At 32.9% G+C, this 10,581-nt stretch overlaps 2 protein-coding genes across 3 annotated transcripts in view; one reads left to right on the forward strand and one right to left on the reverse strand.

Annotated features, from left to right (window-relative positions):
- Positions 1-1,108, reverse strand: part of insc (spindle orientation adaptor protein inscuteable) — a 55,134-nt gene extending 54,026 nt beyond the window's left edge. For both annotated transcript variants that reach the window (XM_028173954.2, XM_028173953.2), the window contains exon 1: positions 783-1,108. The gene's annotated coding sequence lies outside the window, so the exon portion shown is untranslated. The remainder of the gene's footprint in view (positions 1-782) is intronic.
- A 3,615-nt stretch (positions 1,109-4,723) lies between these two features.
- RpS16 (ribosomal protein S16) lies at positions 4,724-8,022 on the forward strand. Its single transcript, XM_028173955.2, has 5 exons — positions 4,724-4,835; positions 4,940-4,984; positions 5,516-5,647; positions 6,506-6,620; positions 7,785-8,022. The coding sequence occupies exons 1-5, from the start codon at positions 4,818-4,820 to the stop codon at positions 7,928-7,930; spliced, it is 456 nt and encodes a 151-aa protein (XP_028029756.1). The 5' UTR covers positions 4,724-4,817; the 3' UTR covers positions 7,931-8,022.
- The last annotated feature ends 2,559 nt before the right edge of the window (positions 8,023-10,581 follow it).

Here is a 10,581-nt window from a genome sequence, read left to right on the forward strand (position 1 = left end):
GACTATATGTTACGGCTATTAAATAATGCACGGGTTAACGAGATCACGGTCTACCTGATGTAAAGTGGTTACCAGAGCCCGTAGACATCAACAACGACTGCCGCGCGTTTCAAACCAGAACGTAACGCATTACTGCCGAGAAGCAGTAATATTAAGCAATGTGGAATCTACCCGTGGGAGCTCCAAAGACGTACATACGTAAACCAGTAAATCTATAATATAAACAACCAGTTTTATTGTGAATTATAGACAAAAAACTGTCTTCTTACAGACCTAATTGCTGGTTATGAATAAGACAATTAGATTTCCGAGTTTAGCCATTTGGTGCCGAAACCTTTTAAATTTAAGTAGCTTAAAAATAAAAGCAAGTAGAAAAATCCAGGAATGAAAACTTAACAGAAGTTGCTATTGTTTTAACAGTTCTAGGAATGGTAGGAAGTGAATCATTCTTTTTTTTTAGGACGCACGGAGCAATTTATTTAAAAACAACACAAAAAAAAAAATTTCACTGGTTAATTTCTATAAATAAAAGTATAAATACTAATTTGCAACACAACATAAATAATACTGTATAGTAAAATAGGCCCCGTAATGAAAACCTTAGTATTTTTATAGTAAATGAAAAATACCACGAATTGTTGGCTGACAAAAACAAAAAGCAAACATCATTAACTGATCATAAGTGGTTAAAATCGTTCAAGTGCAGCGGCATGTTTTTCATTACAGTATTAAATTATTAAAATTATAGCTTTAAATAAAACGTATTTTATTTCACAACTTACCCACAGAACTAAAAGAATCCAATAACACTATTATTACTGTTTTGTTATTACAAAATTCACAATTTTCTCTGGTTTCTGAACTTATTCACTTTATTTGTTCAAGTTTAATACACGGCGGCAATATTTGTAACTCTTTCACGATTCATTGCGAACGATTCGTGCGCTACTGTCACACACTTCACATTCCGTACGACGATACACCGTCGAGTACGTTCGTCGAATACGAAATTTCAAATTACCACGCGATCACGGGTCGTGTTGACTCGGTGCGGTGATGCGAACATGAGTATGACGTCAGTAAATTGTTATGACGATTGAGTTGCTTCGCTACTCTATAATGTACTCTCCTCAAATAATGTGTATAATCTATGGTTAGTAGTTCAGTACCGGTAAAATGGGGCGATTAGGGACAAATTCCAACTTTATGACCAATTTTAAGGTAGTTGTTGATGTATATAATGCTATATCAGGATCAAAATGATTGAGTCTTGGGGGCATCTTTGTTGTCCAATTTAAAACTATGCAACTAGCATTCCAGTTTAAGCAAAAAAAGCAAAAATAGGTGTAATCCCTATTTACCCGGAAATTGCGGTTAATTGGGACGAAATGAGAAATTTGCTAGGGTGGGCACTACATACTTGGTTTTAATTTATTTATTTATTTAGTTGCACCAACAAAGTGATCATCAATAAAAGACATTGAAAAACTAACACTCTGAACAAATATTAAATATTTTATTATGTATTACTTAGACATTTTTGTCCACCTTGAGATTTCATTGTTCTTATTACATGTCTGTGCAAAATCGACTTACTTATATTAAATTGCTTAGCTATTTCAACTAAAGACTTATTCCCAATTAGGCAATTGCCCAATTGCTGTTTTTAATATTAAGGGATAATATCTCTTATAAGGCTTTGCACTCTTTGATACGTACACGCGAGGCATATCTAAAAATAGAAAACAATACGTAACTGATAATATAAATATTTACCAAACAATAAAATAACACATTGATAATTTTGAATAAAAGTTCTAGACAAAAACATCATGAATAAACCAGATTTTTACCAACAAATTTAAAAAGTATTGTTATAACTACATAGACAACCCTAGAAACCTGTACCTATTTATACTTAGGTCGTTTTCATTTCACGTATTCTCATCCCAATTGACCCCTTTTTCGTTGTTATTTGTACCTAAGACGTCCCCAATATTCCCAAAAACAACAGATTTTTACATGTATGTTTATTTTATCAAATACAATAAAACCAATAACAACTGAGACTTACCTTTAATACACATGATGGTTCAAATACTAAATAACGTTTATAAATCACAGTCGTCTTCTATTATTATCAAATAAATAAAAGAGAGCAAAGTTTCTAGCACTAAAATAATGATCACCACAGAAAGTTAATTTGAAACGCGATTTTTTATAAGTTAGCAGCTATTATCATGCATATTCAGAGTTGTTTTGTAAACTTTCAACATTCTACTATTAAACTAAAAAAAATTGAAGATTTTGCAATGAATATAAAACTAATATTGAGTGTCGAAAGATTTTCCCGGTTTTTTCCCGATTCGCCTCTCAATCCCTAATCGCCCCATTTTACGGTATAGTCGGATTTTTAATTAGACGAAGCCAGCTGACAGTAGCTAATGTCACTTTGTGAAATAATGTTGCTATATTTAAAGTAATAGTGATGCGTTCAGTTCTCGTTCAATCACATGAATGAACAATGAGTGTGAAGAGTTAATCATTAATCTCAAACTATAAAAGAATATTATTTATATTTTACAATAAAATTGTATTAAAGTGCTCCAATATATGTTACTAGTAGTATGTAACTACAATCAGTTTTTTTATTTTCATTACCTACCTATAATTGTTATATTTTATACATCTATAATTTCAACTATGTGATGTATTGGAAATAGGACAGTCTTACAAGCTTCCACGCAATGTTTTCTTAATGTTTAAAACACTCGGTATTCAGTACAGGTAGATACTATAGGAACATAATATTTCGTCGAAAACTCGTTGGTATGTACAAAGCACGCCTAAAATTCGAACCCCGTACCCGATATCGGCATATCGGCACACCAACTATTCACTAGACAATCGAGGCAATTTCATTAATTCAGGAGTTTTTTTAATCGTTCACTTTGTCACAACACTATTTTAATTTCATCAAAAACTGACAACACAGTAAACGTCAGTTGACTTCGTCTAATAAAAAATCCGACTATAGAGGCTAGTAGGACTTTTTGGCGGGAACGCGAGGAGTGAAGTTTTGTGATTTGTTTTATTTTGTCTATTTAGTGTTTCTTCGGGTTTAAATGTGTAATAATGGTGGTTTATTAACTGTTTAATATCTGTGAAAGTGCACAAATGTGGGAAAATGAAACAAAGCCGCTGCACGTAACTTCTCGGGATCCTCCAAAAAGTCCACTGAAAAAAATCTTAGTAAATGACCACCATTTTACTGAGATTATGTTTCATCCCATTTCATTTAATTTAATTTCATCACAGTTGATTAATGTCTCAGATTACTCATCTTCATTTCATTCACTCCATAATATCATTTTTCATAAAAATATGAATAGATGTTAAAATAATACATGACTTAAAAGTCTCAGTTACCAGGTCATAAAATCCTTTAAAAAAGGGGCTAGTACGACTTTTTGGCGGGAACGCGAGGAGTGAAGTTGTGTGATTTGTTTTATTTTGTATATTTAGTGTTTCTTAGGGTTTAAATGTATAATAATGGTGGTTTATTAACTGTTTAATATCTGTCAAAGTGCACAAATTTGGGAAAATTAAACAAAGCCGCTGGACGTAACTTCTCGGGATCCTCCAAAAAGTCTTAGGAAATGACCACCATTTTACTGAGATTATATTTCATCCCATTTAATTTAATTTTATCACAGTTGATTAATGTCTCAAATTAATCATCTTCATTTCATTCACTCCATAATATCATTTTTCATAAAAATATGAATAGATGTTAAAATAATACATGACTTAAAGGTCTCAGTTACCAGGTCATAAAATCCCTTTAAAAAGTGGGTAGTGCTGGTTATTAGGATAGTGGTTTTGGCTAATGGCTACAAAATATTTTTGATTCATTCATGAAATTAGCCATATGCATAGAAATCTAGTGACAGCTACGAATAAATAATTATTTATTACTACTTACAGTTATTCTCTACGAATAAATAATTATTTATTAGTGACAGGAATTTGATAATGAATTTTATTTCAGAGCCATCTCTTGATGGTACAATTGAATTGATTCTTGTATTCTATAGATATATGGCTCTAAGCTTGGAAGCATTTTTTATGTTTTAGTTGTAAGATCTTATTTAAATTTAATAAATATAACATCAAAACCCAAAAGCAATCTCAACTTATTTTTATTACTAACACGTAAGAAGTGTTTCTCCTTTTTGATTTAGTCCCTATGCATACTCTAATTGTTGATGGCGTTGTTTTTCAAAATCTTTCCACTTGCCACTGTAATGCCACCTTTATTGGCTCACTTTTAACGGACACTTTTATACTGAGATAGTACTCCTTGGTTCTATCCTTCACATTCTACCCTCTTAACCATCAAGTTTCAGTGGATTTTATATTGTTTACGGCCATTAGCAGCTGAACCGTTTAGCTCATCCTAGTTGTTCAAAAAACTTCAACAAACTTTTTTACATAAAGCCACGCACAAGGAGAACCACGTCCTCATAGCTTCTACCGTTTTTTCTAAACTTATTACTAAAAAAATACAAAAACTTAGATTTATTGAATTAATTTTTTATTTTTATTTATTGAAAGCATTGGCAACACGACCATCAGCTTAAATCAATTTTACAAAAAAATAGAAAATGAACTAGGACTTACAATAAATCTAATGAATTAAATATGACATTACAGATAACATCACTAAATGCTCTCCACAGCTTATACATTATAAGGTCATTCATGTGATCTGTGGTAATATAACTCATTCATTCAATCAGTCTTTCTCTGTCAAAATGGCTGCTGTGCAGGAGGTGTGTGCCGATTTTTCTATGTAAATTCATAATCTAGTGTGTAATAAATATGTTTAAGCCCATAAAAATAACTACATTTATTAAAATTACATACGTTCTTTCAGGCAAGACGTGAGCCCATCCAGGCCGTCCAAGTATTCGGACGTAAGGTTAGTGTTTGATTCATCCACGTGTTACAAGCCATTCAGAAATGCTATTTTATGCTGAGGATTTTTCGTATAAACGCTCCACAATTGCTTGACAAGTAACAAAATTTCCTTTTTTTGGACAGTACAGTGTACTGCCCTCCGGAGTTATAAATTTGTAAGATTTAACTATTCAATGTTGACGCGCCCGTTAGCGCTTTTAAAATATTTGCAGCTAATCTCGTAGTAGTGAATTAAAATTTCTTAAAATTAGCATGGACCTTTATAACATTAATATTAATAATGACAATTAATATAATAACATTTAAAACAATTGAAGTAAAAAAAAAAAAACTTACTACACATAACCTATAAATGTTTTTGGTTAATTGTTGTACATACGCCTTGTTGACGATCAGACACTAAGTAAACAAAACCTATTCTGCAGCTCAATTATCTGTAATTTTGCAAGTTCTTAAATTGTTAAAACTTAACTTAGTTTTGAAAATTTAAAAGGACAAGCACCTATAAAAATGTTAGTTTTTATGTTTCTAGAAAACCGCCACCGCAGTTGCGTATTGCAAGCGTGGTCATGGAATGCTGCGTGTAAACGGGCGTCCATTGGACTTGGTTGAGCCCAGACTGCTGCAGTACAAACTTCAGGAACCTATCCTTTTGCTTGGCAAGGTAATCAAGCATCAAATTAGCTTTTACCTTAAACTGTCATAATCCATGCATGTTAATTATTATTTAGTTGTAATATCTTTCCCTAAAGAAATAAACAAACAAAAAAAATTGGTACCATCGCTTTTAGTTAAGCTTTTAGTTTTGTGTATTGTAGAAAGCTCATTTATGTAAATAATGTGTAACAATGTGTAAGGAAGCTGTAATTCTTAATACAGTCAAAAAATGCTAAGGGAAAGCTAAGTACTAAATACTTAGTTCTTTTCGAAAGCTCACATTGAACTTTTGTTATAAATCGAAAGCAGTTAATGATTCTTGTCTACATCAAAAACTCACATAAGGGTCATTTGATTTAATGTTTTGCATGGTGTTCTGCTGCATCACAAACATTTAACATTGAAAATAACTTAAAACTATTTAATTTATGGCCTGATGCATGTGACAATAATGGCGTACATAACATTGGCAATTCATACAATTGTGTTGTATAGCTTCCGACATAAAGGGCCATTAATAATTTTGTCAATCTTGTGAATTTGTATCTGGAATCAGGACTGCTTTTTTGCAATGCCGCTCTTGCACCAACATTTTTCACACATTGCATGTAAATACATTCTTTGGTATGCACAAATAACCACATTGCATGTTATTTCACATTTTAAGTTTGCTCATTATTTTTGTTCAATTTATTGTATATTGTAGTAGTAGTTAATTTAATCCTAATCTGAATATGATGAATAAAACTTATTCCGAACCTGAGTATCTTTGGATGTGAAGTAAACGTAATGCTGAAATCATGTTTAAATAAAACCACATATCCATGTTATGTCAGAGAAACTTCAAATTTGTTTTCATTTTTAGGAAAAATTCTCTATGGTCGACATCAGAGTGACAGTCAAGGGTGGTGGTCATGTAGCACAAGTTTACGCTATCCGACAAGCAATTTCAAAGGCTCTGATCGCCTTCTACCAGAAATGTAAGTATTGTGTCGTATTAACTTTTTATGATATATAATTTAAAAGGGAACTGTCAAACCAGGACTTCAAATGGGTTTCTCATTAATAACTATCCACATCATTACATATTATTATACAGTAATCCCCTCTATAACGTGGTATATTAGTTTGTTATAAGAAAAAGCATTATTGTGGTATCACCGTATAACACGTGTTGACCTCTTATAACAAGCTACGTATAAATGATTCGTCACGTTTAACTCTTAATGGTTTAAATTTAAAAAAAAATTACATAAAAATAACATTTAACTTGCACCTTTTAATACACAAATTTAATAAAATAATTTAATTTTGTAATAACACAATTGACACCTGCAAAGGTATGCGAAGCTAATTATGAACTGTATAAATCGTTATAAATTTCACAGTACAGAAATATGTATGTATGTGGGAAATTTCTGTGTTATATGGGGGAATGTCTGTATTATACGGGGGATTGAAATCGCGTAATATGAACTGGCGTTGTAAGGGTACCGCGTTATAGAGGGAATACTGTACTCATTGTATTGATTACAAAGTATTGATTGTGTTTAACTTCACAGTTGAATAGAATATTACTGGAATTTTTATTATCCTTTCTTCCAAAACTGTATCGCTTTATGTGATTCAGTCATTTCAGGAAAGGTAGACTAAACGTGGCATTACCAAACTAGCTTGAGTCTTCAATACCTAACTAGTTTGAAATGTACACTACACATTTTGCAATATAAAGGTTTTAGTTGTATAAATCGTCTTCTCGCATTAAAACTGTATAATCTCAAAACTTATAATTTTACAAGAGAGTGTTTTAAAGGTTTAACGTGTGATATTTTTAATATTAATCATCTTTGCAACAATTTTTTTTTTTTTAAATTTTTTTTAAAATTTTGAATTATCTGTCTTTTAAAGTAAGATAAAATTATGTATTAATTTTGTTAGTAGTCAAAACGTAGGTAAACTAAAAAAACTAAACTACGCTCTTTTGACAGTATTTATGAGAAAAATACTGACGATACTAAATTATTCCGCATATTAACTCAATTTCGAATATTTTTGGTAATTGTACACTTTTAATGCGAAAAGACGAAATTTTTTTACGATTTCACTTCAGGTCTGCTAATTGTAAATCTAATTTCCCATTACAGATGTAGACGAAGCCTCAAAGAAGGAAATCAAAGACATCCTAGTTCAATACGATAGGAGTTTGCTGGTGGCTGACCCGCGTCGCTGCGAGCCCAAGAAGTTCGGTGGTCCAGGTGCCCGTGCCAGATACCAGAAATCTTACCGTTAAGCCTTCAAGAAAACCATCGGGTGGTATCGTCGCGGCGTCGTGTTGTCATTGCGATATCATTGGGTGGTGTACAATAAAAAATATAAAAAGTTTTTTATGTCATTTTCATTTTTACATCAGCCGTATTGATCATTGACTTTTGGCTAATTTTTATGTGGAGTATATCATGACCGTTCTAAAAAAAAATCTTCTCAATCGTACATTCCTGGCGGAGTGGTCGTGGTTCTGTATGTCTTATTGCTTGGTTGAGGCTTTTGCGAGGTTTCTCCATCTCTATTTGTGGCGGTACCTATACATTCAGTAAGGGAACACTAAGTTTTTTTAAGTTAAGTATAAGTTTATTGCATAGAGGGGTGGATGAGCTCACAGCCCACCTGATGCTAAGAAGAGGTTACCGGAGCCCATAGACATCTAGAACCTAAATGCCGCCACCCACCTTGAAATATGAGTTCTAAGGTCTCAGTATAGTTAAACGGCTGCCCCACTCTTCAAACCGAAACGCATTACTGCTTCTCGGCAGAAGTAAGCATGGTGGAGGTGCGGACCCAGAAGAGGTTCTACCACCAATAAATGACCAGATGACTTAATCAAGTCTGTCCACCTTGTGGGTGATCGGCCGCGAGAGCGTTGGCCGTCTACTCTTGACCCATTAATCGTTCCAATGAGCTTTAATTACTGATATGTCCAAACATATTAAGGATTCGCAATTGCTCAATCGACGAAAGCCTTTGTTTGATTTGGAGCTCTTTCAGGTTGGAAGCATTGGTGTGGTAAAAAAACTAATATCAGTAGTGAATAATTGTAATACCTATGGTATTATTTGTGATGGTATTTCTAAATCGGATAGCAGTAGTGCATGTAGTGCAAAAAAAAATTTTTTTTATGTTTGAGATATTACTGGAGGCGCGGAGGCCTTTCCAGTTTTACCAGGACAGGTGGTGGGCGAGCAAGGGCTTGGTTCTGGCTAAGCCCTTGCTCGCCCTTCTGAGGGGTGGGTGGGATTTGCTTACAGTTAGGTAACCACTCAAACTACTTCGACTATCCGGGTCGAAATAACCGAACTGTGGGGGTTAGGTTATCACTAGGGGAAGTTTTTTGACTTCGATCCTGCAACGAACTTATAAGAGCAGTGCTTCGCAGAATCTGCCATCGGATCGGAAACGCTACCCACTGAGAAGATCCGGCGAGAAATTCAGTGGGCTGTGTCTAGGGGTTGGTTTACACGCCGAGCCCTTTGTCGCAAGCGACGGGTTCGACGAGAATGATACCTAAAAGCACCGTTAGTGGATCGAGCGGATCCGAAATGACGTGTTTAGGGCGACGATAGACATTCCAGTAGCCTTATTATGAAACTAAATTTTTATTTATTTCATACTAAACCAATAATTTTAATTTAACTTGGTGTGAATAAAAAATACACTTATCATAAGCAAAGTTTGTAGGTCACGGTCCGTTCTGGTGGTAGATAAGCGCTCGATCAGCTAATGGTTGGTCTTGGCTGAGCTTTTGAGATCGCCTACCGGTTCCTGTGAGACTAAAGGCCTGCGGGCCTCCAGCAATCCTATTCATCCCAAAAAACAAAGATTGTCATAGTGATACGATAGGGCAGGACTCCTATGTAATACACCGAGATGATTTTCAAAGAATAAAACTACAAATATTATTTCCAATAAAATTTTATTTGAATAAAATATTACAATTTCAATGTCTTTAACAAATTAAATGCATGCATTTTATAAATTTCAGGATCCAATTTCAAGAAACCGATTGATATGTTTAAATTATTTTATATATAAAAATAGAATTTACTAGCAAAACTGCAGATTTAATAACTACATTCTATTGAACTAAAATTAAAATACTGGTATCTTCACAGGTCTCGTGCATACATGCATGTTTAATCTTGAAATTGAACAAATGAAAAATTTATACCGATGTTTGAAGGTGTATAGTTTTCGTGGCTACAGAACTGTTTCAAACAGCCAATATATTAAAATCGGAACTGCTTGTGTCATATTTTGTTACCAAAACGAAAATACAAGAAACCGTATTAGTAAATACAATTAAATTAAAATAATTAACATAGATTTTTAAGACTCTGAGGGTAAGTTATTGAAGTTGATAGCTGTTTTATGAATATAAGGATTTGTGACATTTAAAATGGCTACACTTTTAAGTAAGTGTTGTACTTGGATTATGACGAAGATCTTAAATGACTTAAAAACGGATAAACATCAATTCTAAGTTTTTTTTTTATAATGACTAAAGATATGAACATTCATATCTGTTTAATTTTATCGTTTGATTATTTAAATATTGTTAATTTGTACTTTAAATATACGGAAGGAGCGAATTTATTTTAACGCCTCAGTATTTATTATTATGATACCAGTAAATTCACAGTTAATTATTATTAATAGCACAATCTTAGAGAATAAGTTAATGTCTTTCATTCTTTTATAGAATAATATAAAATTAATTAATTATAGATACTTAAATATAAATTTTATTCATAAACAGATCTTTTAATGAGATGAATTACTTGTTTAATTAGTAGCTAGCGCGATTAAGGCACCATAAGGCACTACGATTGATATTTAATGTATTTGGCACGGTTTCTGAAGGAAAGTTTTAACTGTCTTTATGTTTTT

The sequence above is a fragment of the Bombyx mandarina genome, chromosome A1 (assembly GCF_030267445.1).
Source record: "Bombyx mandarina strain Sakado chromosome A1, ASM3026744v2".
NCBI classification, from domain to species: Eukaryota; Metazoa; Arthropoda; class Insecta; order Lepidoptera; family Bombycidae; genus Bombyx; species Bombyx mandarina.